Source organism: Chelmon rostratus, chromosome 10, assembly GCF_017976325.1.
Source record: "Chelmon rostratus isolate fCheRos1 chromosome 10, fCheRos1.pri, whole genome shotgun sequence".
NCBI lineage: Eukaryota > Metazoa > Chordata > Actinopteri > Chaetodontiformes > Chaetodontidae > Chelmon > Chelmon rostratus.
The window spans coordinates 14,448,734-14,476,492 of record NC_055667.1 but is presented as its reverse complement, the minus strand read 5'-3'; the positions used below and the strand labels follow the sequence as shown (position 1 = coordinate 14,476,492).

The window sequence follows — 27,759 nt, the reverse complement described above, 5'->3', positions numbered from 1 at the left end:
TGGCAAGACACGAATTTGACATCTCATCTACACACCCTCAACATGTATATGTCATGATTTAGTTAAAAGAAAGTTTTACACAAAAATAAAGTCACAAAAGCTGTTTTGATTCATGAGAGTGCAAACTTTAATCAATAATTTCAGCAGATGCATGATGATATGTTTCAAATAATGTCAAAGTTCAGCAGTTTTCTTCTTCAGTTCTGACACTTAAACACTATTTTGTTTGCATTGCCACAAATCAAGAGTCCAAGCCTTTGCGGTGAGGTGACAGTGGAAGATGTCCCCCTGCTGACGTACGATATTTGCTTTCTTCTCATAAGATCATCACTGTTTTCGCTGGAAAAATAAAGTCTAACCATGGCCGACAAGCTTCAGCCTGATGCATTTAGCGCTACAAACACAAGGAAGCATTGGCGCAAGAACACCAGTGATGTGTTTTCAGCATATACAAAGTTTTCTCTTCATAAAAGCACAGTGATTTAGACTCTGCTTGCAGTATCATACCTCTGTTGTCAGTGGTACATATGAGGGTCTACGTTTGTAATACTTTGATTTAGAAAAGTAACTTTAAGAGAGCATTGGTTAAAACATATAAAACTTCATTTGGAACATAATTCATAAACACCCACAAATTGTGCACAGTTTTGTAATACTTAAGGCAATAATATAAACGTATATAAACAAAGTAATATCAGGAATTATTTGAAGATTGTAAAAAAGAAAATTTAAAGGATTCTCTTTGTGTTGTGTTGGATGCTGTAAATCCATGAAACATTGTCACACCGTAAGATATTAAACACAGCAAAAGCCCTTCTGTAAATATAATTCAAAGAGGACTTCGACATGCTTTCCAACACATATAAACTTGGTAGGTTGTGCAACATAGTTGCGTTATTATCAAATATCTATTCAGCCAAAATATTCTACTGAAGAATCTGTCCAAGACTGCATGGATTGAGCACAGGTAACACTTCATGGATGATAAGCTACATGTGATGTTTCTTCTCATAAATACTGATGGGCTGTGTTTTTGTGGAGCAGATATGTCGTCGAGTTTTTCTTCAGTGACGGTGGAACTTTTCATTTAAGCTGAATACACAAACACACAGATCACAGAAGCAACACTTAATATTATATAGTACTTCAGATTGAGCGTCCATTCGGCTAGTTGGCCTCTGCTACCAAATCGTACCTGGGAAAACAGAAAGGATACAATTCGTTGTCCAAATAATCTTGAAGAAAGTAACATTTGAACATAAACGTGTTGATGCAACTCTATTATTCCATATGAATCCTGCTCAGTATCTGTTTGAATTATTACCACTGTGTGACGCCGGTCTTGAGGTCAATTTGGTCCAGGTCCAGCTGCAACTGAGGGCAACATGGAGAAGCAAATATGATGCGTCACATATTTCTTTCTCTGGTTTCTGCTCATAATCACTACACCAAAGAATTTATGTGACGTTTTCTGTCAATAACTGACTGTATTTCAGACGTGACTGATAATATCTACCTTGCCGATAAGCTCCCTCTCTCTGCTCATGAAGGAGACACTGTTCTTCACAGACAGGTCCAGTCTTCTCTGTATGGACTCCTCCAGAGAGAAATCAAAGTCAAACCTGCAGAAAGACAGGAGAAAGGTGGGTCAGCCATCATCCTCACACCTCCTCAACTATCACGAGCGTCTCACTGGTTTGTCTGACCTCTCGTTGAATTCCGGGTTGAGGTCTCGCTTCTTGGTGGCAGTTCTCCTCTTAGTGGTAGCCTTCTTGTCCGGCAGCAGGATGAAGGAAACATAAGGGTCCGCACCGTCCTTGGAGCAGGCTGCCAGGGCTCTGTGGGCGAACAGCGATCACAGTCACAACATGTGCTGGTAGAGGGCGCTCCAGGTCAAAAATGTGACGGTAAAGAGGTAACGTGTGTCATATAGAGACCTGCAGGAGTGAACAATGATGAAGAGTCTGCTCTCCTCCACAGAGTAGCTGACGGTAAGCTTCACCTGGCCTGCTGTGTTTGCGCTGTCACAACCCCTGAAGAGAGAAAATGAGATTATCTGAACGCTCTGAGTAAAACACACAAGCCAAGACAAAATAAACTGGACTGCCGGTTATTACTACTATCTTTAAGGTGGAGGCTGTGACTACACAGTGAGGCGCTGATGCTAGCCTGTGTGACTCACATGGAGAATGCGCCTCTCTGTCTGATGTCTAGATGGGAAGGAACCCATCTGGGAATGACTTCGCCTCCGCTGACGTCGCCACCTGTGTCCCCTGGAGCCCCGCGACACACCGCCAGCTGAGTGTCCAAGACCTACAAAAACAGAAACAATGGCTGCTTCATAATCATCTTTTACCTCATGTCTGGATTTTACAAACTTACCAACTGGTGCACAGTTAACAGAGCATCAATCTGTGATTTGCTGCATTTCCCAAAACATGTTAATCAGTACGTTTTAGAGGTGTTGGTAGGTTGGTTTTCTAACATTTGGACAGAGCCAAGCTAACTGTTTCCCCCAGTTTCCTTTTTTTTTTTTTTTGCTAAGCTAAGCTACAGATGTGAGACTGTGGGAGTATATTGGAGTGTAGAGGAAATAAGCAGGATATACTCTCAGCACCTTGAGCGTGACCCTCAGTAGTATCTGGCTTTCCGGCAGCGCTCCATCCAGATTGAGCCAGCGGTCCAGCACCAAGCCCGGCTCAACCAGCACCTCCCTGAGAGGAAGTGTCAAGGAGCCAAGGGACTGGCCCCAGCTGTGGGAGAGCTACAGACAAACACACACAAACGTTTTTCAGGCAAATCTGTATAAAAGGCCAGCTTTCACAACCAATTAAATGGTATGAATTCACTTAATCTGCTTTACAGCCGCATAAATCAGATTAAAGGTGGAAATACAACCTCTCACCTTCACTGTGAGAGTTTCATCTCTGGGGTCACGAACCAAAAAGTGAAAGGCTTCGTCCCATCGAGGGGACGTGGATCGCTCGCAAATCTTGGGAAAGAAAGAATGGGAGACATTTAAACAGCACTTTTCCTTTGTTGCGTTCACAAGCTCATGTAACCCGATGTCATGATCCTACCTTAGTTCTGTGTGAAACGTTTTTGAGGATAATGTCAGCCCCGACTTTTGGCTCCTTTCCGCTCTTCTTCAACTGAAATCGCACACAAACAATATGGTCACACAAAAGCTGTAATCAGCAGCATCCACTAACTTTAAAATCACCAGTGACTTAATGTATGAATGCTACACTACAGCCTTTTATGCAATGTGCTGCCGCTAAAAGCCGCCACTGTACTTCTGCACTCTTTAAGACAAAGAAAAACACATCACAATAAACAACAAATGGCACCCCAAGGACTCTCACCGGCAGGCCATGGGCACGCTCCACATACACAAACAGCACAGCTGCTGATGGCACAACCTTGTTCTGGTACGACTGCTGGGTCTGGTACTGCAGGATCTATAGGAAATAGAGAATTATGTCACACAGAGAGGAAACAAGAGGTGGGAGAGTGAGAGATTATTAAGTAAGGCTTGTTGTGCAACAGGAGAGGTGTGGTCTTCCTTTGCAACACCGCCAACAAAAATAAGAACAAATCTACATGAAGCATCCGCAAAGAGTTAAAAGATTTCAAAGAAATTAGCTTGCTTGGGTTAATTCAGATTGCTGAAGCCTCAAAGCCTCATGAAGCCTCATGTTAAACCTGTAAGGCTCATTTGACTAATGTGAATTCCTTTGGTTTTGGAGAATTTATGATCCTCGTCGTGCATATTCACGGTTCTGGTCTTGATCTTTTTTTATCACGCACTTTAATTTGCTGTGTTTTTTTATTTTATTTTCTCAATTTGATGACAGTTGCTACATTGTTTGTAAGGTGCCACAGTCTGTCACAATAAAAGGAGAATAAAAATGAAACACAGAGAGTAAATAAGTCACCTGCTCCAGTCTGGGCAGGTCAGATACTCTGGGCAGCCACTCCAGCACCAGGTGAACTCTGCCTGACTTCACGTCATTCAGAGTGTACCACTGCAACAAGAGCAGCACAGAAATGTCTGGGTTACAACATCAATATAAATGCACATATTACTGAGTTATCTGTTCCAGCATCTGTCACACACCGTATCGATGAATTGTGCACTGATGATATCTCGTAGGTTAAGCTTGAACCTGCAATGACAGGACTCAGTCAATAATGTGTCCTCCATGTAGCCTGATATGAAAGTTCTATTTGAATGTCAGGGCGCACCTTCCCAGGAAGTCATCCTGATCGATGTCCTTGTCAAACAACTCAAACTGGATCTCCTGACCAGGAAGCTGGGTCAAAATCACCTAAATCATAGAAAAAATGAAATAAAATGGAAATTTAAGCCTCATGATTTTATCAAATGAGTGGAACTTGTCGATCATTAATCAAAGATGATACCTCGTAGAGTTCGTTCCAGATGGGGTTGAGGTTCTCTTTGATAGTGTGGCTACGGTAAGTGATACCAGCCACACGGATCTTGACGTAGGGGTCGCTCTTCCCCTTCACCATGCCCCCCATGAAGTTGTCCTTTGCTATCAGGTTTTGGGCCTCCACCAGATGGATGCGCAGCACCCCCTGTGGGCAGAGCAAGAACATGCTACTGTGGCGTCTGTGAGAGGAAGAGCGCCGCTGCTGCTCGACTCTAGGTTACTGTTTTTACCTCAGTTGCAAACTCGGGGTCGGGTGTGGTGTGCTGTGGTCGTTCTGGTTGAGGTTTAGCTAGACTGCCAGGGTTCAGCTCTGATGTGATCCCACCCTGACCCATCCCGGACCCAGAGGCTGACGGCCGAGGAGACGGAGTTGTAGGAGTGGTATCATCACTAAGCCACAAAACCTAGAAGGAAACAAATAACAGTAATTATGGTGAGCAAATGGCAATCAGAACACTCTTTCATGCTTATTCACAACACAGAAGTGAACGTGCAGGCGTCTGTGTCTTATTTCAGGCATGCAGAGGGGAGGAGCTAAGGATCAGGAATTTAAGTAGTGAATCCAGTGATGTAAACTTGTGGGTGCACATGCTGCAGTACTTCATAACCTCTTCGGTATCTCGCATTCTTTAATCTCCAATCTGATTTCCACGCATAACAAACACACACAGCGTCCTGGCAAGTTTAAATCTGAGGTTTTGAAGGGGTACTGAAGCATGTGCCTGAGGCCACAGCGGTCCTCTGGGAACTGGTAGGATTTCAAAGTCTTCCAGACACTTCAGATGGGCCAAAACAGGGCTTGAATCCACATCTTACTTATTTACCACAACACATGTGAGTGTGCACAACAAAAGAGTCTACGTGTGAAATACCAACCCTAAGCACAAATTTGATGTAGATGCGGCTGGCGGAACCAGAGTTCTCCAGCTGGAACCACTGGTCCATGGTGAGTTCAGGGGTCGCCAGAAGACGGATCAGAGGGATGGTCAGGCTGCCCAGGGACAGAGCACGGTCATCATCTTTCACCTGATTGAGAAACACAGGAGCAGAAGATGTGGAGTTAATAAAAGCAGCAGGGAAGGCAAATGTCATTAAGGAAAAAGCTCCACACTGAGGTTAAAATGAAAAAAGTACATTTACAGAACTGGGACTAAGAGGAGAAATTGATTAAAACTGGAGGAAAAATCAATAAGGTGTTTAGTGTATTAATTACCTTGACACTTTGGGAATAATTGTATGTAAATCTTTGCAGCTGGCTTGCTGTTCAATCAATAGTGATAATGACTTACCTGAATGTCGATGTCTTGTTTGCGAGGATCCTGAATAAAGAAGGTAAAGGCATCCTCCCACACAGGGCTGTTGGTCCCATAGCAGGTCTGCAGGAGAGAGAGGAAACCATTCTTCAAACATCCATTATGCGCATAACGCACAAAGAAAAAGTTCAAGTTTTATAATTACCTTGCTCTCTTTAGTTGTATCCTGGATGGAAATCTGCACCATTGGGCTCGGGTCTTTATTGCCTTTTCTCATCTATAACATATCACAGATATCAGTGTGGGTAACAGATCTGAACTGAATGCACCCCACATGAGAGAGTCTTTAATAGTGATAATCTCACAGGCAGCTCGTGAGCTTGATCGAGATAGATGGCTAAGATGGAGGCAGACGGTGGATCGGCCGTCTTACTGGTCAAGTTCTGGTTCTTCTGGATCACCTGGTAGAGCAACAATGCGCAGAAGCAAAGGGCATGTGAGCAATATTATCTGACACCCAGGAAAGCCCAAAGCCCAACGCGTGGCCACCGACAATTTTACCGTTTTCATACCATCGATGAAGACGTTATTGATTTACTGTCTGACAGTTTTAGACTGGTCTTATTTATTTATTTATATTTGTAGATTGGCCTCACGTCATCTTCAACTTAACTTTACTGTCCCTGTTGTGAAATTTGTCCTGCAGTCAGGTGAGACATAGAACACATGCAGACTTATACATAAAAATACATAAAACATATGATGATAGAAAAATATGATAGAGATATGATAGAGATATGATAGATATGATAGAAAACCATAAAATACTAAAACCAACTACACAAGCTCAAAAACAATGAATTCTACATCAGGTGACTGCACCTGCAACCTGGTGTACATCCAACCTCCTTGGTTCAACCCACAGGCAGCATTTTAGATCTTTAGTCTCTATGAAGTCATCTTTTACGTGATTATCAAAGATTTCACAATCACATTTTTGTGCAGCTCTGACTTAGAACATATTTGGTGTTGTCTGTTTCATGCTGTGAATCTGTAACTCATTGTTATTGCTGCCTGATAAATGTATTTAATCTTTTCTTGTTAAATAAACAAGATCAAATATAATAAACAAACTCTTTTAATTAAATAAAGAAAACTCAAAAATATCATTTGAGTCAATGCAAATTAGTTAAACCTCTTTTCCTCCTATGTTCCTAATTCAATTCTAAATCTTTGCTGCATGTAATCATTTTGCCTCCTTAAGTTTCTTGTCTCTCTTTACTGTCAAATGCCATCAACCCCCCCAAATATTATTGCATAACAACATTAAAAAAAAGTCGGATATTTTGTCCACATCACTACCCAAAGCCCAGCCCCTGATTGGGCAGGGCTTCGATCTAGTACCATTAAGCTGTGCTGTGGACTCACCTCACTCAGCCTGTCAGCAGAGGACAGCAGAGAGAGCCACTCCAGCCGGAGGTGAACGCTGCCGGATGGGACGTCCTTCAGATTGAACCACTGTTTACAGAAACAGAGGGCTCATTAAACACACATTTTTCTCATCTGGCTGATTTCTTTTGAGCCTGGCTGGGACGGCGGGATAGAGGAAGATCAGAGCAGATCACGAGGAGGCACATGAGGTCTGCAGTGTCACATGCCTACAGGATTACTGCAGTCTCACTCAGATATTTTCCACAGCGAGACAATGTGATAACGGCATTCTTGTGCTTGCTGTGGTTCAAAAGTGCATCCAAAACCACAAAAGGGTAAAACATAAACATTGCTACTCACATCATCCACAACTCTGGCCTTCTTTACAATATCAAGATCCACCTTGACCCTGAAACAGAGACAGATGAAGAGAGATACAGAGAGAATCAATGAAGCCACAAATCAAATAGGCTGAGGTGTTCAAATTTCAGCAGAATCGTGGCCCAACTTGGTAATAGCAGAGATGGAAATGACATGAGAAGCACATAGAGACAGAGTAAATGGATGAGAATGAATAAGCTACCTGCCCAGGAAGTCATCCTGGTCTGGGTCTTTGTCAAACACTTCCACTTCCAACTCCTGACCAGGTACTTCATGGACAATCACCTGACACACACACACACACATAAATGGACAAATACGCAATACACACAACAAACATACAAATATGACACAATAACACAAGGGCATGCAAACAGAATCACAACAGCAAGAACTTTTCACTACTGCAAGGTAGAATCCTTTAATATCTGCTTAGTGTTTCGTTCAAGCTTCGTAAACCATGACTCAAGACAAATGTGTCTCTGAGCAAGAGGTTTTCGCAAGAGCCGCTTATCTCGGAAACAGGGGCTTCCTGTTTCAAAGCAGATAAAATCTCCAAAAAACTGTTTATCTCTGTGCCAATGCACATATTTAGTACCAAAGACTTGCCTATGCAGTCCATACAAAGCAAGGACTCCAGGCCCAAGCTATAACTGCAGCACACAAATTGGAGGCAAGTGCAGCACTTGAAGATCAAGCCATAAATCTTCCATCTCCCTCTCACCTCATACATCTCACGCCACTGTGGGTTCAGGTTGCTGTCCACATGATGGGAGGTGAAGATCTGGGTTCCTACTCGCAGAACGGCGTAAGGGTCCGACTTCCCGTCGATTAATCCCTTGATGACTGTGTCCTTGGCAGTCAGGTCCTCAGCCTCCAGCAGGTGGATACGCACAACTCCCTAGCATGTGCATATACGTACATGGAGGAAAACACACGCACGCACAAACGTAGTCAAAATGTTAGCCGACAAGCTTGCTCACAAAACATGGATCAGTGTTTTTCATTGGCAATGTGAATTTGCTTGAATTTGAATGTGTCTGCTCGCAACTTATATGCTGAGACAGATTCAGGCTGTGTGGGTCAATGTTTCTCCAGCCCATTCATAATTGAGACAGTTACCCTTGGGAGAGGGGAGCGGAGCTGCGCAACGTGCAGGTCGGCCACCAGGGGAACAGTGAGGCGGTTGGGGAGCACCAGGTGGGAGGCTATTGCATCCATTATCATAGTGTCCGACATGGCACTGCAAATGAATGCCAGGACGATGGTGGGGACACACAGAGGAGGGACACACAGACAAACAGACAGAGGCTATACACGACCACCAACCATATGAACATGCATAAATAACATGATATTCAGGTTCTCGGCAACAGAACCAACAGGAAGGACCCATTGGCTAAAGATGAGGACAGTTTTCTGTGAAATCATGTTCATCATCTAAAGGAATACAATTAAAAAATAATGACAAACTGTCATTGAAAGTGTTGCCAGAGGGAGCTGATGTGTCAGCAACACAAGTATACCTCTGACAATGCTTTAATTGTATTTTCACAAAAGTATATTATATAAGGTCATAACACACACAGTGTAGAATCAGCCACAATATAACTACACTGAATATGAATGTTAGTCATGTTACACAGTTGATCAGTCTACCTTCATATTCTATTAATTGTACCATAGTTGATTCCACATTGTCCGGAGTCTGACCTTACATAATGGACCTTAAAAACTATCTTGATTTAAATGCATGGAGTCATAATACACATACTGAATAAAATCCAAGTGCATAAAGTCTAACAAGTTAACAGATACTGACATTGTTCAGTGTTTTCCTTACTATCAACAAATGGCATAAAAAGAAGAAAACGAACAACATGCTTCTCTATCTGTCAACTTCTCTGCAGTGTCTGTGGTACTCAGCTCCAAGGCCATTTGTTTCAACTAAAGATGCAAAGATTGCAAAAGGGGACACAAAATATATACTTTAATGATTCAGTAAAGAAGGCTAAATGATTTCATGAAACATCTGGGCAATGTACTTTTTAGCAAAGGTTACTCAAATCAGAGTAAATAGTGGATTTGTTGAGGACTATTTTCTAACGCAGATTAATACACATTTGCTGCTATATTGAGTTTTTAAGGATGGTGTTTGGGACAGACCAAACTGCAGTGCCCTTGTTCGTTATAATGAAATAAAATGTTACCCAGTGCGACAGCGTGACTCATTTATGTGTTTTCAAACGTTTTTGGACAACAATGGAGCTTTGTGGTGCACAGGAATAACTTACATCTGGTTACGTGTTAGTAGCACCAGTTCATCGCTGGTTATTAGTCTTTTCACAGGATTTGTTGACAAGAACAAAAATGAGGGTTATCTCCAGGATGTGACCACACAGATCCATAACTGAACAGAAAACCCCCCTAAGAGTGTAGTGGCTAAAGAAAGTCCAATTCCAATTCAAAGACTGCAGCCGCGGAACTTTTGTGCACGTCAAAACTTCATCAGCCCTACTGCACAAACAGAACGACTATAAACAAACACAAGACAGACACGACTAGTCAATGCAGCCACACCCTTAAACATATCTGCACTGAGCTCGATCATACAGACTCACTTCAGCCCGGGGATATCTAACAGGTTAGTCAGCCCAGTCCAGTTGATGTCCAATTTCTAAGACACAGATAAAAGTAAAGACACATGAATACATACGCATAGAAATCAGACAACAACGCAGTGCAGAACTGAAAAGTAGTCACATGTGGATGCCCGGTGCTACACTCACAGGCCTGCGGATGAAGAACATTGTGATGGCTCCGATCAGCGGCACGTCTCCGATCAGAGGCTCGAGGATCACACGCAGCTTCCCATGGAGCTACAAAGAGAAATGCAATACTGAAAGGATGCTTACAGGCCACTTCATTCTGACTAACAGTGTACAAATAGCTTAATATTCATTCTCATGCCTGCACTCCTTTCACTCCGGCTTTGCAGAAGTACTTTTTGATTTCTACGTTGATCTCGACATCACCGGCGTAGCTGCAAGAAGAAGAGGAAGGGCAAGTCTGCAGAAGCGTTTGACCAAGAGAAGACGCTGATAAGAGCTATGATAGAGCTGTGCCCTTTTATGTTTTAAGTAAACAATGATCTGCTGGAACAGACAAGAACAAACCCTGCACTAGTGTAAGACAAGCAAGTGAGGAATATTTCAGTGTCTGACTTCACTGACTGGTCGCTTATGCATAAGCAACAACATGAAATAATGAAGAAACCAAAGGTTTGGCACATTACCTCAGATACAAATCCAGCATAACTTGTCTCTTATCATGTTCTGTGTGAGCCTTCACACCAACCACCTTCACAGCCTGCGAACACAGCAGCTGCTATTACACAAAGCAAATAAGACTGAGGGACACTGTATGAAATCACATGACACATGAAGATTATGATTCCCTGTGATGAAACCATTCATCTTTACGGCTGTAATACCAGCCATGCATTACCTGACTTACATACTTCTTACCAACATTATTACCCTGGGTTACACTGAGCTTTCTCCGCCGTGGAACATTTACAGAATAAATTGCTGCTTTTATGATGGGCCATTCGGATACCTTGTCTCCTATGTTGACCTTGGTGAAGCTGAGGGTCTGCAGATGAATGCTGGAGGCACGGATGGCAGGAGCAATGGTTTCCACCAGCAGCTTCTCCAGATACTGGCCTACAAAGGGCCACGTCTGCTGCAGGATCTGCATGACAGAACATATGGCCATTCGTTATTTCTCCTGGCAGATATGAATACAGCAATGACATAATGTTTTCCTACTTAAACAATACATGGATAGTATTAAGTGATGAATATCAATGTAATAAAATAATGTAAGTAACAATTATCCTTTGTGCAAATGCTTGGTCATAGCAAAGTACTTTCTGTGAGTAAGAAATAATTTACCAGAGCAGACACACACATCATAAAGCCGCATACTGTTTGCCTTGTGGTTAAAAGGCTTTTCAGAGACGAAAAAAAAAATCCATCCGACAGAGGATTAAATCTTAATAGAAAACAATATCTCAGCCATTTAGCAAGAGGGAAGAATAAATAATCCAGTTCCCTCCAGTCATTAGTTGTTTTGGAGAACACCACACTGGGGTAATTATAGGGACAAACTGTGCTCAGTTGGTTCACTTCCATTTAATGAATTAATTCCAGTTAACTGCTAGTGTAACATATTATGTATAAACTGGTATAGTGTGAGATTTGTCTACAGGTAAGAGTACAATTCAACACGAATAGAGAATAAAGTTTCCTGTCATTCTAGTACATTTACTGTTTGTACCAAATTTTCACAGCTCTTTCCAGGATATTTTTTCAGAAACTGTGGATCTGTATAATGAAGTGCTACCATAGAATAGAAACTGTTAAAGCAATAAGTTTCATTTGATATTAACTTGCACTGACTCTGCGTGATTAAACTGATCTAGCATATCAGTGTTGTCACTCCACACAGCCTCATGCTGGTGTTAGCTTCAGCATTTCAGTGTGAGGTGTGAGAGTCCTGTCAGCTACTGCTCACTGATCCTCTGACCTCCAAACTCCTGGTGAGGCTAACAGGCTGCAGCTGCAGGAGGGTCTCCTATACATTATTTATGATACAGTTACAAACATGCAGTGAAGCATGATGCATTCTATAAAAGCCCAACTCCTCGCAGGCTTTCTCACATGCATCACTCACAGACGTTACTGACTCCTTTTCTCCTCAGGAACTAATTTGTATGAGTTGCCACATACAATAAAAGGCAAGAACAATTCAGTACTAATGTGTGTTTGTTTATGCCTGCAGGAGAGGAGGGTGAGTGTGAAGAGCCAGATCACATGTCGCGGAGCGTGGAGGAGGGACGTGGGCTGCTGAAAGATGAGGCCAGCAAATTGCCATCCCACAATCTGGGCTTCTCTCGCCGAGTTCATTACATTTTTCTCTCCAGAAGGGCGCTTTGTGCTATTAGCATTCATATCCACACTTGCCTTGTGCTGATGCGAGGTTAGTGCACTGACAGAGACAAAGAGATCCGCGATATGATCTGAACTCTCCCTGCCTCTTAATTACATTAAGATATAACCTGCTCTGATGGAGAGGCTGCAACGGGAGCCAGGTCACTGAATGTCCACACAAGTGCTCTTTATCTTCATATTAAATGTGAGCTGCTGATGCTGGAGTTAGTCAAGGGAAACATGCACACCTTATCTTGAGATCATTGTTGTTTCCTTTGCGTTGCTAAGAGTTCAGCTGAATGAAGCAGAGCAGCCCGTCATCATGCAAGGAGCTGCAGATGATCCTTGATGAATTGTGAGTTCCTAATGTAAAAATACAAAGCTGCACATATACAAAATCTGATAGAACAAACACATACCTTATTCAGCCACTCCACTTTCTCCACATCTGGAAAGTTGACCTGTGGACAAGCAATATGGTTCAGGCATGAGCTCAAATACAACACGGTAGTGTTAAATGACCTCCACCGCTGTGCAGATTAGTTCAAACACTTGAGATGATTCTTAAGGTAACGTTTTTCAGGGCATCTGGAATAAGCAGAAGTGGACATTTCAGTAAAATTGCAGTAGTTTTCAGAAGAAGCGCTCTTAGTTTCACATTAGAAATTATTTCCACTTGAAGAAACCGTTCCCTCAGCATTCTCCTTATGAAATCCATCATGTATCTGTTGACATATTTAAATCAGATATAGAGAGAACGCAGACCCATCAGCTTAGTGTGATTTGGTCATTGCCACACATTCAGGAAACCATCGATCACACGTACATCAGCCTTTCCTCCAAAACCACAGAGACATGAGATCTCAAGATTAAGCACATCTGCAAACACGCACACACACGCACACACACACACATGCAGTTTATTCTCTCTCACTCTCTATCCAGATATGGTGGTCCCGGTTACTGCCTCTGCTCCGCTTTGAGGGATGTTTATGAGTCATCAGGTTTTAGGAGCCAGATAAGGTCAATGGCAGCTCTGCTCGGGTGAAACAGGAAGAGGAACACACACAGATCTCTCTTGCTGCCACATTAGATTTTTTTTTTCAGCATAGAAGTGCGTTTTACTGTCCACTTAGCATAAAGTCTCCTCAATATTTGTGCCATTCTCTCCACGACCAAGACCTCATCTGACATGTTAATTCCCATTCCTCAGTGTGGCAGCAGTTCAGATAAATTCCCCAGGCACTGCACACTAGGAATGTCTAAATATGGGGCTGGTCAGGGACAGCAGAAAAATACTGTGAACAAACAGGGCAGTCATGCACATACTTATCCGAGGGTTACCATGGAGCAAAAAATCTCCCTGTCTTTGTGAGCATAAATGTGCAAGAAGCCTGGAGATTCTAAACAAGTAACAAGCGCCTACTAATGAGTAATAAGCACGCAAGAGGCTACGGCAGCGATGCAAAGTAGCTGAGACGCAGCTCAAGTTCAGCCTGACAGATGTGGCAGATGTGACAGGTGACAGAAACTGCACAGAATGACCGCGGTAGTCAGTTCTTACCCAGGGAGGCAAATCCCTTTTGGCCCTGAAAACATTTTCAGTGGTGAATTTCCTCTCGTTCTCCAGAAGGTACATGGCAGACTTGAGCCTCGTCAGTTTCTCCAGTCGACTGTGTTTCCATCCCATGTAGATCATCAGACCGAACAGGACGACGCTGATGCTGAAGCCATAATATCCGGCCAGGTACACAGGAAGCAGGGCACCCAGGCATTTTCCAAACGACCACAGCACGCTCACTGCGCGTTCACCGGCGGGCTGACTCGGTGAGGCCGGGGCTGCAGGCGTCGTGCCTCTGCCCATGCCAGGCTCTGCATCCGCGGTTGGCATCGCAAGGTCCGCTTAACTTCAGCGACTCGACCCGGCCTTCTGCTTCTCTGCTTCTACGGCTGAGTGGCAATCGCCACTGAAGACTTAGCACCGCTGTACTGCGCGAACCATGGAGAAATTACGGATATACTGCGGGTTTCGGTGGGTTAGATCATGATCACGACTTCTCTCTTCCCCTCAGTTCCGCAGGGCACTAAAACAGGCGAGCCCGTGTTTCATTTACGTGTGAGGTTTCACTCTCAGAGGAGGGCAGGCACAGACCAGGACCTGTAAGGGCGGGCTCAGCTGCTTCAAGCCCTCCTTCCACATGAAATCCAGTAGAAACCTAAACCCTAGAGTTAACTTGTAGCGTCACGCATCAAGTCGGGCGGAGCGTACTACGACCGATGTGCAAAGTGAACGACTGTTAATTTAAGGCTTAAGAGAAGACGTTTTATAGAGCAAATTCAATATCAACACCTAACCCGAAGGAACCGCTACGCCCAACATACTGTCACGGTGCACGAGCTGCTCAACCCGTTATCTTTTTTACATAACCGGATTAAATCCTGCTGCATGCGCAAGCGCTCATCTCCACTGCAGCAGCTCTGACGAATGACAGCGCCGACAGCTTCATTCACAGAAAGGTGGACTAGCTTTGCAGCTTCATTGACTTGCATGCATCAGCTGCTGAATACTAGACAGGATCCCAGCGGCTGAGTCGTGACACCGCCGGGATGCGCCATATGCCTCTGAGGCAACGTTTACGCACAGGCAAAACGAAAGGTTATCTGAGCACTTTAGACCGAGGCCAGCCTGATGTGGAAACTGTCGTTCAGGCGTGTTTTGTGCTCTGCTTTTCCCACGTTTTTCCTTCATCGAGGCCATGCTTAGCAACTAAAACAGAGCAGGTTTTAAATCCTCTCTGGTTCAAGGTTCAAGGAGTCTTTATTGTCCCCGTGGGGCAAATTGCTCTACAGCCAGCAGTAACAAAAACAGGCAACAATCACAAAAAAAAAAAAAAAAAAAAAAAAAAAAAAAAAAAAAAACAAAAAAAAAAACAACAACAACATATTGCACAGAGAAAATAACAGATGGGACAGTACATTAGTCAGTCACTTGTTCAGAAGACCTGGTTACGGCCAATTAGCTCCATTTGCTCGAGAGGTTAGGGGTTGATGATCCTCTATGTAAACCGTCAGCGTGTGAGGTGTGAGACTCATTGAGATCTAGAGATCAAGAACAATAAGTTTACATTATTCCCAGAATGTGTGATTCGATAACTGTGTAGGTTACAAAACGCACAGAAACCAAATGCATTCAGTTTTCCTCGTCTTCACATCCTCACTGAACAAATCACATTATCACATATCACATTATAACCTACTACATTTTGACATGTATATCTTGTGTATACCTTCATTTTATTCAGTAGCTGTCTTTCTTCTTAAATTTATTGTACATTTGGTAGTTTTGTATTGCACATGCACAGGCTGTTTGGGTATTTCTATATTGTTTTTATGTCTCTGAATGACTTGGCATACTATTCTCAGAGTTGTGTTGTCAGAAACAAAGACAACAATGCTTCTTGACATTCTGCTTTCTGTGTTACTCATGGTTTAATCCATTTGAAAGGTAATTAATTCACTTTTGTCCACAAATTCAGATTCCATGTGTAATGGACTGCTATTGAAAGCTAGAACATCCCATGATCTGATCAAAATTGTATTTAAAAGATAAACAGTCACCTCAGAGCTAAATTGTGATCACAGCAGCAGGCATGTGGCTTGTCACATTTTGTTTAAATAGTAAATAGATATTCACAAGCTAGAAAGAAAATAAGTAGCATCCTGTCTGGCCTGTCTGGAGTCTTTTCCTCCCAGATATGACTGGAGTATTGTTCACAACTGAGATGTAATTTATCCATTTGATGTCAACTTGCTTCACAGGTCCGTGTGATAGAAAACTGTGCCAATCGCCAAGATGCCTCCAAGCCTACACAGTGCAACTCTAACCCATATTTGCTCACATGTTTAACAGGGATGATAAGGACCAAGCACATTTCAATAAACAGCCACAACATTGCAGCTGAGCAGGAATGACTCATGAAAACAGCTGCTTTGCTCTCCAGAAGGAAGAAGCAGAAGTAGATGTCACAGGATGATGAGTCTTATCTTTGATGGTCAAATGACAGAGGTGGAGGAAGTATTCAGATTTTTTACTTAAGTGAAAGTACTGAAATCATACTGTAAAAATACTCACACGTTACAGGTTGCAAGTTCTGCATTGAAAATATCACTAAATGTATGTAAGTATAATCAGGAAAATGTACTTAAAGTACTCAATGCAGACAAATGTCCCCAGTAACTGACTGGAATGATTGTGCTAATACTCTTACTCTTACCACAGAGTTAAGTAAATAATACAGACTTGCTACAATGCTTACTAGGTCACACTTGCCTTGCCTTTTCATCATTCAACACCCAGTCCAACCTTTCCACCCTGCCAAAATATTCTGCATCATAAAACAACCCTCTGTTTTCATTGGCCAGGACAGAGGTTGGTTGGTGCCCTTAGAGATACATCAGCTATTTTACCTGGACAACACCCTTCAGTTATAAGGTCAGTTCTCAAAGAAAAAGGCTTGAAGCTTTGCCAGCACACACTCAACACTGCAGTTGAGAAAAGGACAATATTTTAAGTTACGGTTACAGATGATGTTATTGTGCATGGACGCATCGTTCATTCCTTATTTGAGTACACTGAAGGTATTCCTTGACTGAAAGGATCACGTTGCTTTGGTGAAAGCTGGTTCTTCCAGACAGGAAACAGAGAAGCAAAGAGGGTAAGTGTATTCTAAAACCTGATAATGTCCACATCAGGTTCCTCTGAAATATGTCCATTAGAACCTGCTTTAGGGGTGATTCTTGTCCCCTGTTCAGAAAATATATTGTATTGTGGTCTACCGTACTCTGTTTTATTGTGCCATAATTCTTACTTCTGCCTGGAATATGGAGTTATTGCTCGTGGTGTAAAGTATAAAATATAGGCTAATACTGACAGCAGAATTCTCCTTACAGCTTTAGATTGGGCCATAACAGCAAAGAGAATGAAGATGTGAAAGAGCAATAGGGGCACTGTCCTCTTTAATTGCACTTTCCATCAACAGCATGATCATAATCACCTTGGCTAAGGACAAGATGAATTACTGGGCTGCCCTGAAGGGTAAGAACAAAATTCATTAGTGAGTTATTTGTCTTGAATACTGTTTAAAGGTTACAGCACTAACTGAAGTCATGGGATGAGGATTGAATCTGAAATGTTGTTAAAGACTTTTGCACACATCCTGTTACAGATCTGACCCCAAGCCAGTCAGGTTCAAACCGTTCCAAAGGATCAACTCTTAAACTTCAATATTTCTATTGCATACTACTTTATACTTCTACTCAACTAGAGTTGTATTTTTGGAAAAGCACTTTTAAAAACTACTTTTAGCTTATGATGCAAAGCAAAGGGGCTGTTCTGCATAACCAGTTGTTTGTTACTTCTTCAGGAGTATGATTTTGAATGTAGGTCCTTTGCATGTCATCTAATATTTACACAATGTAGTACAATTACTTCTACAGGATCTGTGTACTTAATGTCTCTCAGAAGGTGAACGAGTCAATATGGTTGTTTGGATTAGTGACTGCTCCAATAAGCCTTTTTCACAGCTAAATGTTGACTAATATTAGGAAAAGTACAGTACAACTAACTACACCTGTGATGTCTCCGTTAGTGTTCAACAGCAAGCCACAACAGTGAGCTAGTGTGCACAAAGTCAAGAGCCAGAAACTGATGCAGCTAAATCAAAGCCATCAATTTTATCAGTACACCTTGTACTGTAACACTACATGTGTTCTGTGAAAAAACATTTTGATTCAGGGTGCAACAGCTCAAGAGTACCTGGAAGAGTACACACTTCGCAGAAAAGAGTTTTTATAAATATCACTACACCCATTACAAGAACAATTGGGCTTTGACTTTGAAAGAACATGCCAGGTTAAAAAAAAGATCTGCAAATTATCTCTAAACCAAAACCTTTAATCAGAGTATAAACAAAAACAAATGACAAAAGTTGAGGAATTAAGAACAAAGAGTCCAGAATGTCCCAGAGGAAAAGCCCGTCATCCAGCAGGTCTTGGATCAGCTCTCCAACATCAATCAGCTGCTGCAGCTCCACTGCTTCAGGTTGATATGGGCGCCACTGGCCTCAGACTTGACACCGGGAGGGTCCTGGGTCTCCAGCTGACCTCACCGGTCTGGTTGTTGGCAACATGTGCTGTCACAGCCATGGCGGAGAGGACAGTCTACTTAGACCTCTGCCTCATCTTTCTTCTTTTCCGCTTCAGCCTACAAAGTGTTCATTACAAGAGCTGATCAGTCGAAAATTCAATACAATTTAAGAGGTAGACTTGACACTATTGAACGACTGCAAAACATGCGCTATACAATCTTACCTGCGCATGCGCTTCTTTCTCCACTGCGTAAAAAAAATGAATACGGAGGATTACTTTCACATTTAATTCAGGCATTTTTGAAATAAATGTATTCATGTTAACAAAAACACACATACACATGACAAAATACGAATTTTACAGCTGAATGATCATGAACGTGCTGTGCTAGCCGTCGACCTGCTCAAGCGTACCTACTGGTTAGCCAGCTAGCTAGCAAACGTTAGCACCATTACAGACAATGACTATTTGATCATACAGACATAAAACACAAACCTTAGCTCTCATGTCGAAGAGATGAGGCTGTAAACAGAAAAGAGAGTGAGAACGATTAGTTCGATTGCTTTAAGAAGACGACGATTAACTTGGATTGTAACACCGACAGTTATGAACTCACGTACCGACCGCTAAGAAATCGTGTAGAGGAAGAACGTCATGGCTTGGCGACGCCATATTTATAACCCTTAATACGTCACTTTGGTTGGCCTGCAGTAAAACTTGGGAAATGCAGTTTTATAGAAGGTGAATGTGAATGTGTTAAGCCATTACTACAGTTTTTATGTACTTTTAATGTCAGTTGTTCCGGTTATTTATTATTTGCACAGACGTCGCAGGTTCTTTATTAAATATCTTTTAAAAATAGATTCTATACATGTGGCTGGTGATACTGTATTACTTGATAAACACTGTCTCTGTGCCCAGTGCTATAGGTGCGTGTTTGTGATTATAGATTTTTAACCCGGAGCAACTCAAAAAGCATGGTGGTCTTTTGACAACTCTTATCCAGTATTTTTACATACCGTATGCTTACATATTGAACACCCTTTACATTTTAAGACTACTACAAGAAATTCATTATTTTGCTTAATCCTTCTACCCACAAATTATATTCCTGGCATTGTTGAAGGCTTTACAGCTGCATTTAAACGTTCATGTTGGAAAAGTAACATTACATTTACAAGGAGTAATTGAAGCCACCTGAGGTTCTGGAGGAAGAGGTTCTTGTGTTTTTTCTTACATATCACACTAATGCACTAGCATCAGTTGTCAAATGTGTGCTGTCGACCACATCTTCTGCCTCAATTTACTGTTGCCTTTCCCACAGATTTAAATGGAAACGTCACTATAGAAACACCAGCCAGTTGACCAATCTCTGAGACTGAAGCTCCACCTGTCGCCCAACAATTAACCCTATTTCAAATTTGCTTAGATCTTTTCCTCTTGCCATCTTCACACAACATCAGAATGAAGTATGAGCAGTGCTCAGTATTGTATACATGCCACAGAGCATGATTGGATGTTAATTACTTAATTGTACTATGTAAGCATCTGAATTTGTTATGTTTCTCCACTCATTTATTAAGGTTTTTTCCTTTTGTCTTTTAAGAAGGGTGATTCATTGATGTTCAAATTCATAGACACACACACAAAAACACATCAGGACAATCAGTTGAATAGACACAGTCCAAAAACACGACACAAATGATGTCAGGTGGCTTTTTAATGTTTCCAAAAATAGTCTCTGAAACTGGGATTTGTTTTACAAAAGCATCCATATATCTAACAGGTATGGACTTCTTATGTAAACACAGACTGTCAGACTCAGTGGTGGCATCAGAAGACTGAATGCTGAACCCTTGGCAGGACTTAGACCATCCACAACTGAGAAGAAAAAAGTATTTTTTTTTTTACTAGTTAAATTACTCAACCAGTAGGTCTTACAATGTCAGTTTTAGAAATTATTAGCTGAGTAAACTACAGTAGATGCCTATAGGTATACACACTGTACTAGTAGACGGACTTAAGCCAGAGCAGTATAAATGCAGTAATTATGCAGAACTCATCAGTAATGATGACTAATGATGTCATGCTTATAACTTGTGACTGTCAAATGACATCAGGGTATGACAACAGGTGTTACACATTTCTGCCCACGACCGTTTCAAAAAGGCATGGCTACAGGTTTATGACCGCAAGGAAGTCAATCTAAATGCCACAAAATTACACTGACACAGTATTGTGCATTCATCATCCTTGGCTCGCTCCGTCAAACTCATTTTATTTTCCATATTTTTCACTACAGTTACTGTGGAGAAAGGGACGAGGGCTCAAGGTCAGTCGAATGGTTAAATGTTCCAGTGAGTATATGCCCTTGCACAAAACATCCTCTAGTGTAGCAGAATTGGATCCACTAAGAGAAGAAGGCTGTCTCAAGGACAGTGAGATTTACTAGGGACGTACGTGTGTGTTTGTGTGTTTGCGTGTTTGCGTGTGTGTGTTTCAGGTGGAGTGACAGTATTCAGGAGCAGCATCATCCCAGACTGACATCAGTTAGATTCAGAGGTATTCACAGCGGCTATGCCTGCAAGTGCCTCAGACAGCTGGGACAGAAGGAATCGTGACGTCTGTTCTTTGGGTCATCAGATGTCTGCCAGGATTTCTTGTAGAGAGAAATCTATTCTGCAGCTTCAGTCTCCATTGCTTGTCCTGTTGCGCTCTCAACAGTCTTTGAGGCCTTTCAAAAGAGAAAAGATTGAAATGAAAGGAAATACTTGGCAGCTGTATTCTCATTTCATTAAACACACTGCCCTGTAACTCACCTTCTTTTTCTTCTTCTTCTGAGTCTTGCGGCTGGCTGAGCTTTGAAGCAAAGCCTTTATAGGGGAAAAAAAATAAAAGACGGAAAATGACTTCTAACCTCATGAGGTGCAGCACACAATATATCAGCACATAATGGCTGTGAGAATGCTAAGTCAGCTAACAGCATGCTATGGCAGTCCTATTAGTCTAGTGCTTTCCTCTCAGGCAGAGGATGAAATATCCCATGAAACATCACATCCATCAAACACATTTTACCTTCAGCTCTGGGTCCTCCACTTCGTGCTCAGACTTGTAGAGTTCTGGCTCAAAGAGGCTGTTTGTGATTCGCAGAGGTCCATTGGCCATGAGTAGCACAGTGAACTTGAACTGGGCCACAACTTCACCTGGACATCAAAAGTTTCATTAAAGTCTAAACCAGATGTGGACATTAAAGTGCTGTCAATTAATTAATTAAAAAGCATGGTCAAAACAAATTGATGAGGATATCCCTTAGAATAGCCTATTGGACTGGGCATGAGCCAAGTCTTCTAAACACTACATCTCCAATCACTTAGCAGGATGTACAGTACAAAAGTATTAGAATTTAGAAAGCGCATCTGCATAACTGCATTTTATTGCAGATTTTTTTCCCCCAGAAACAAGTGCAGATATGATGATGAAGACATTCATTCCTCTCACACATTCCTCAGTGAGATGGAGTCACACTGTGATACCTTTCACTCTGAGGAAGCACACATCAAACATTAGTATATTTGACATATTAAATATTGAAAAGATATTAAATACTCTTCAAATGCTGAAGAAGTTGACCTAATTTTGTAAATGAATGAACTGATTAGTTAAAGAATTTTTAGGACTTGAAAGGTCTTTAAAGTAGTATAAAAACCAGCCAACAAACAAAGGTTTTCATCACCTTAGTTGCTACAGGGACCAATGAGTTACTCCATGTCCAGTTTGAACAGCACACCAGTGCATTTTAAAGTGGGTCAGAACCATCATATCGTTTCTACGGCTATAAGACAGGATTTAACAGCTCAGGAAAGTTGCAAGAAAGATTTTTTGGAGTTCACTTTACAAAGTATGACTGGCCAACACAATGTGGTCCCAAGTGAAACTGGAGTAATTTAAATTAAAATGAACGAGGAGGCTGCTGTTTCTGACACAGTGCTATTGCCAGTCTGAACACGATCTAACTCACAAGAAAAAAAAAAAGACAATCTCTGTTTGGGGACGTTGCTACACTCGATTACATTATTTCCCTTGGACAGGAAGGAAATAGTCTTGTACAGTCTTAGTCTTATAGTCTAATAGTCTTGGCTATGTGATCAGTTAATGAGAAAATTCCATTCTCAGGACAAAATAAATGCAGAATGGAAGCAGTGCTGCAATGATTAGTCGATCTACAGACAATTAATCAAACTATTTTTATAGTCCAATAATTGTTTTGTTATCTTTAAGCAAAAATTCCTGGTTTGCTGGTTCCAGCTTCTAAGATGTGAGGCTTTTTTTCATGCATGATATTAAACTAAATATCTTATTTGATTCTATTTTTTTTCTGCTATTTATTTATCTGTTATTGGGTTTATGGCTGTTGATTAGACAAAAGAAGACATCTGAAGAGGTCACCTGTGGGAAATTATCTAGGGTATTTTCACATTTGAAGGCTTAGACAAAAAAAATTAATTAATTAAGAAAATGAGCCCTGGATGGAACTCTTATTAACTGAGGTATGTCTTCTGTTGGATCAGATGTATACTTCCTGTTCCTAACTGGGTGCAATATTTTTGTCATTTGTTAGTTTTGATTGGTTGCAGTCTAAAGAGGGGAAAGAGAGTGAGAGGGCTGCTGCAAATGCATTTCTATTTGTGGTGATGGACAATGAATCTAGTTTCTGTCTGCGTGTGTCTGTCTGGCATTCGACTGTGAACACGAGAAAAGGACTGGAGCACAGAGCTTGAAGTACATGTGAAGAATTCTCCGTTGTTCTGCTCACCCTCTTTCTCATTCAGCACATTGAATGGCTGCAGCAGCTCATGTTTGGCACACTCCACCACACCAAGCCTGGCCTTGCCTTCATCCTCAAATGCTCTGAAAAGAAAAAGAAGAAAAGAAAATTGATGAGGCGAGCCCTGGGAGATGACTCTATTAATTTAAATGAGAACCTGAAATATTTGATGTGCAGGTAAAAGGTGCTACCTCAGAGTGAAAGGCATCGTATCGAAGCGTCTTTCCATCTCACTGAAGAATGTCCGAGAGGTCTTCATCTTTAAGCCGTACACCTTGTTGGGGTCTCGTTTGTAAACGGTGGTCCTCTGACCTCCATCCTTTGCCTGAATTGCAAAACAAAGCATATATAAGAAACCCCTTGCCTTCACGAGATTTCCAAAATTAATTGGAAAAATCTACTTTCGTCTCACCTTTCCCTCTCCGGTGCTGATGAGCACATCCACTGCATATACCTCATGCACCTCAAACTCAGCCTTCTCATGGTCCTTTCTACAAAAACAAAGTGACAAAACCATCCATTGGTTAAACATTCTTCAGGGCATTAACGAGAAGCACTTGCTGAGTGAACTCACTTTTGCTGGTCCGTTGGGTTTTGGATGATAGTTTTCTCCCCATCGATCACATGTTGTTTGAGCTGATGGGACAGCATGCCTGTACACGTTGTAGGAATAAATTGAGTCAAGCACGTCAACTTACATTCGGTAATTTTACACCGCTGGTAATTGCGGAGCTTGAAGGTGCCAAATGTTCCCAAACTCACCCTCAATAGGGGAGCACTTGAATGATTTTGCAATCTTGTTCCAGGCTTCTGTGACCTGCGTGTTCTGATGGAGGAGACATATTGGTGATCATTAGATGAGGTGCAAACAGCGATACCGCTGGTCGAATCAGTGATCACGGCGGGAGAATTTTACCTGGTTTCCTGGCTTAACGAGACGCAGAGCAGCCTCAGCACAGAGGTGAGCTGCTTTGATAACGTCAGCCTTCCGTCCTGTCACTGGGTTGTCCTGAAGTGACAAAGTTCAAGTTTAAGATGGCAAGAGGAGAAGTATTACTACGTAGCTGTTAATGGTGCGACAATCACTGCATGGCATTACAAATCATAGCTCTTACTACAGTGCTGGTATAAGTCATTCAAACGGTGAAGACATACCTTGGTCACTCCAACAATGAAGCTGTGAGCCACATTTGAGATGAAGCCATCAATATGCACACCCAGATCACTGCGAACAAACAGAACACGAAAGCATGAGGTAAAGAAAGTATGACCTGCAAATAAATTTAAGCTACTGTTTATCTAGTACACACGGCAGGTTTAAATTTGGCAGCTTACATTTTGACAAGGTCCCCGTCCTTCAGTATGACATCAGGGTCACTCTTCAGAGGGGAGTGATGGCATACACAGTTGTTAACTGACACACAAGTAGGAAAAGCGATACCTGCGAGAGAAAGACAGTGAACAAGGGGATGCTGAGTCACTGAGACGTTTATAGTGACTGATGAAATGCAACAACGGGACTTACCCTTCTTCATGTCTTTTTCCTTCTTGAAGATTTTCCCAGTTTCTGCCATGATGAAGGCATCTCCCTTTTCACACAGGCTGAGCACGGAGACTCCAGCCATAGCTGCCCCAACTGTTGTCTTCAGAGCCTCTGCAGGACAAGACAAAAAAAGAACCATGTTGTGCTTTAAATGCTATGTCAGTAACAGAGTGTATGCAGTTTTGGTCTGCAACTAACCATTATATTCATCATCGATTTATATGTCTTTGATTTTTTTTTGTACCAGGCTTCCACCACTGTGGGATAGTTGGGCAAACACAGGCATCACTGTTCAAGGCCCAATTAATGGCTTGTGACTACTGACAGTAAATTACACTATGAATAAGTCATTTGATTTTGACTAAGCTGATGTTATGTTAGCGGATAAACATTTGACAGAATGTCTGACAGCTGTATATCAGCTTGAAACAGCATAATGTTGCCTGCAAATTAGATGTCTTAATTTAAGAGAAGTAGGTCAGCTACAACACAAAATCACAAGCACACAGATTGACATTGATGTAAAGCTGCTACAGCATGCAGTCATCACAACACCCAGTCATGAGTACAAGGACGGACTGTGAATGAAAAAGGACCAGTCACTGGAAACTGATAATGAACCATATAAGTTCTTTTCAGAGACAGGTATAAAGTGAAAACTGGGCACTTTGAGGCAGCCTTTGATTAGAAACATGTTGAACTAATTTTTTTTTTTTTAAGTTATTTTGAGTTTAATTGTTTTTCTCAATGTATTTAAACTTTATGTGGCAGGAAGCTCAGGTGTTCAATCCCTCAAACCCCTGAAGTGAATGATAGATTTAGATAGATACCAAACATAAAGACAGAGGTTTAACTGGGCAACAGACATATGTGAGCAAGTGCAACCTGCGAGGGTGAGGCCAGGTACTGCTGAAAAAGTGTGTCCATGCTTAGCAAGCCTTCCCTGGGTTAATTAAAGTTACAAATGGTAAATATAACATACTAATATACAGAAAGTGCAGGTTCAAACTGTTTAAATGTTTTTTAGGTTTGTTCAATTAAATGTATGCATATACATTATACCAACTCCCAACAATGACATCACACTAATGTGCTGTGTGCATGTGGCCTTGAAAACACTACAATGCATGTTACATTTGCTTCAACCACAATAGTAGCGTGTAAAAAATATTATTTATGTACAGGACTTTACATTGTGCTTCTGTTCTTGCTTCAATCTTCAAAATACAATAAATCATTTATGTTTGCATAGCAGCGTACTCAGTGTGTTAACTGGCTTCTGCCTGCTCTGATTATGACTTTAAATGACACAACTAAAGCCAACCAGTCTTCAGCCAAGTCTGTTACAAAACAGTTGTGTTTGTTTCGATATTAATTAGCTGTAGGTGCATGTCTAAATGTTGGTTGTCCTCTATTTGGAACGACCCCTTATTGTAATTCAGTTTTGTACCTGTCATTGTTATCTGTTACGTTAGCACTTGCAGCTAGCTAACGCTTGCTAGTAAGGTAGCTCAGCCACATACAGTGTAGCTAAGTTACCTAGCTAACCAGGCTAACGTGACAGCAACGTCGCGTTAAACAAATACGAGCTGATATTTAGATGAGCTATGACTAAATATATAGTAAGCTTTATGTTTAATTCATGTCAAACAAAGGCCCGTTTTCTAATATGATCTACCGCTGGCACTGCTGGGGCACATGGCACAGCTGCTGCCGGGGAGTACGACTAGCTGACACTGCTAGCTAACATTAGAAGGATCCTCATACTCAAGAAGCGTTGAGCCCAAACAGCACGTTAATGCTGCATATGACTTACGATTCGCAATCTCGGCCCCCATCTTATACTTAGTGACCACCAAGTCATCGGCGATGGTCTGCTCCTGCGTCTCGTCATCTCCCGACATGTTGGCAGTGTGTCCGCGAACTCAGAGTAACTTTTTCCCCGCCGGGTGTCAGTCAGTCACAGGAAGGACCACGCTGCTCTCTGCACCGGCCCGCCCGGGCTGGCAGCCCTTGCATCACTAGATCCCGCCTACTGCCAAAGACACGCTTCGCACTCAAGATGGTTCACGGCCCGGCTTGGCGCGTTTAGTGTAACACCAGAAAAAGGCAGGGGTGATCTTTGCAAACGTACCGGGCATTTTAAGTTACACCATGAACGAGTTGTAGTGGCCAACATGATAGATGTTAATTAATAACCTCTGATTTATACATTATGCCTTACATAACAAGGTCTGAAAAAGCCAAAATGGCTGGTGGATAACCAATCAACCATTTTTTTCATTGTATGAATTATTAATGTCATAGAGTTCACATTACTTTATTGAAATAAAGTGCATTAACACATTTATCATGTAAGGGCTCTGACTTACACAATAATTTTGTAGATAACCCGTTAGCTCAAAAACGAAACGAAAACGGAAACACTCTGATAGTGTCCGCTCGCTTCTCTGATCATCTCTGATCAGCATTTAACCAAATCCCGCGCGAGTGCGTCACCGGTGCGTTCACATGCCTCCATCTCATTTTCTACTGTGTTCATGGTGTTAGTCCGGCCTAACACAAGGTGCAGATGTGCATAAATAACTCGTTTTTCAACAGAACAACACAAAACATACAAGTGAAACGAATGAAGCACATTTTCATGTCGGTATTTTATTGTTTCACAAAACAAAGAAAAATAAAGACTCCACAAGTGATTTGATATTTGCAAAATAATTGTATTTAT

The 27,759-nt window shown here is 41.8% G+C and overlaps 2 protein-coding genes and 1 long non-coding RNA gene across 3 annotated transcripts; all 3 read right to left on the bottom strand.

Moving 5' to 3' along the window:
• Positions 1 to 109: 109 nt before the first annotated feature.
• Positions 110 to 14,616, bottom strand: esyt1a (extended synaptotagmin-like protein 1a). The gene is made up of 31 exons (XM_041945744.1): positions 14,081 to 14,616; positions 12,936 to 12,977; positions 11,141 to 11,275; positions 10,818 to 10,891; positions 10,493 to 10,565; positions 10,312 to 10,401; positions 10,144 to 10,199; positions 8,645 to 8,765; positions 8,247 to 8,423; positions 7,725 to 7,807; positions 7,502 to 7,550; positions 7,139 to 7,228; positions 6,076 to 6,171; positions 5,916 to 5,987; positions 5,747 to 5,833; positions 5,334 to 5,483; positions 4,688 to 4,861; positions 4,426 to 4,602; positions 4,249 to 4,331; positions 4,121 to 4,169; positions 3,939 to 4,028; positions 3,366 to 3,461; positions 3,081 to 3,152; positions 2,906 to 2,992; positions 2,618 to 2,764; positions 2,183 to 2,313; positions 1,938 to 2,033; positions 1,707 to 1,838; positions 1,517 to 1,622; positions 1,325 to 1,374; positions 110 to 1,195 (listed from the first exon to the last, which is right to left on the bottom strand). The coding sequence occupies exons 1-31, from the start codon at positions 14,405 to 14,407 to the stop codon at positions 1,168 to 1,170; spliced, it is 3,240 nt and encodes a 1,079-aa protein (XP_041801678.1). The 5' UTR covers positions 14,408 to 14,616; the 3' UTR covers positions 110 to 1,167.
• Positions 14,617 to 18,453: 3,837 nt separating this feature from the next.
• LOC121613161 lies at positions 18,454 to 19,317 on the bottom strand. Its single transcript, XR_006007172.1, has 4 exons — positions 19,284 to 19,317; positions 19,159 to 19,185; positions 18,886 to 18,908; positions 18,454 to 18,778 (listed from the first exon to the last, which is right to left on the bottom strand). It is a non-coding gene; the product is annotated as an uncharacterized LOC121613161 (long non-coding RNA).
• A 1,048-nt stretch (positions 19,318 to 20,365) lies between these two features.
• Positions 20,366 to 27,011, bottom strand: pa2g4b (proliferation-associated 2G4, b). Its single transcript, XM_041945749.1, has 13 exons — positions 26,848 to 27,011; positions 25,014 to 25,142; positions 24,824 to 24,929; positions 24,644 to 24,713; positions 24,405 to 24,497; positions 24,251 to 24,314; positions 24,063 to 24,141; positions 23,901 to 23,979; positions 23,680 to 23,813; positions 23,477 to 23,571; positions 21,739 to 21,866; positions 21,483 to 21,536; positions 20,366 to 21,397 (listed from the first exon to the last, which is right to left on the bottom strand). Exons 1-13 carry the CDS (start codon positions 26,933 to 26,935, stop codon positions 21,338 to 21,340), a joined length of 1,179 nt encoding a protein of 392 aa, XP_041801683.1. The 5' UTR covers positions 26,936 to 27,011; the 3' UTR covers positions 20,366 to 21,337.
• Positions 27,012 to 27,759: the final 748 nt, after the last annotated feature.

Bases quoted from the DNA above. Each gene is read 5' to 3' on its own strand.
- esyt1a (XM_041945744.1), bottom strand. From the start codon at position 14,407: ATGCCAACCGCGGATGCAGAGCCTGGCATGGGCAGAGGCACGACGCCT. The intron at 8,424-8,644 runs GTAACTGTCTCA...TGCACATGCTAG, and splicing joins TCCGCTCCCCTCTCCCAAGG to GGAGTTGTGCGTATCCACCT. The intron at 3,153-3,365 runs GTGAGAGTCCTT...GTGCGATTTCAG, and splicing joins AGCGTGCCCATGGCCTGCCG to TTGAAGAAGAGCGGAAAGGA.
- pa2g4b (XM_041945749.1), bottom strand. From the start codon at position 26,935: ATGTCGGGAGATGACGAGACGCAGGAGCAGACCATCGCCGATGACTTG. The intron at 24,930-25,013 runs GTAAGTCCCGTT...TTTCTCTCGCAG, and splicing joins GGAAAAAGACATGAAGAAGG to GTATCGCTTTTCCTACTTGT. The intron at 21,537-21,738 runs GTAAAATGTGTT...TCCCCTATAAAG, and splicing joins TGGAGGACCCAGAGCTGAAG to GCTTTGCTTCAAAGCTCAGC.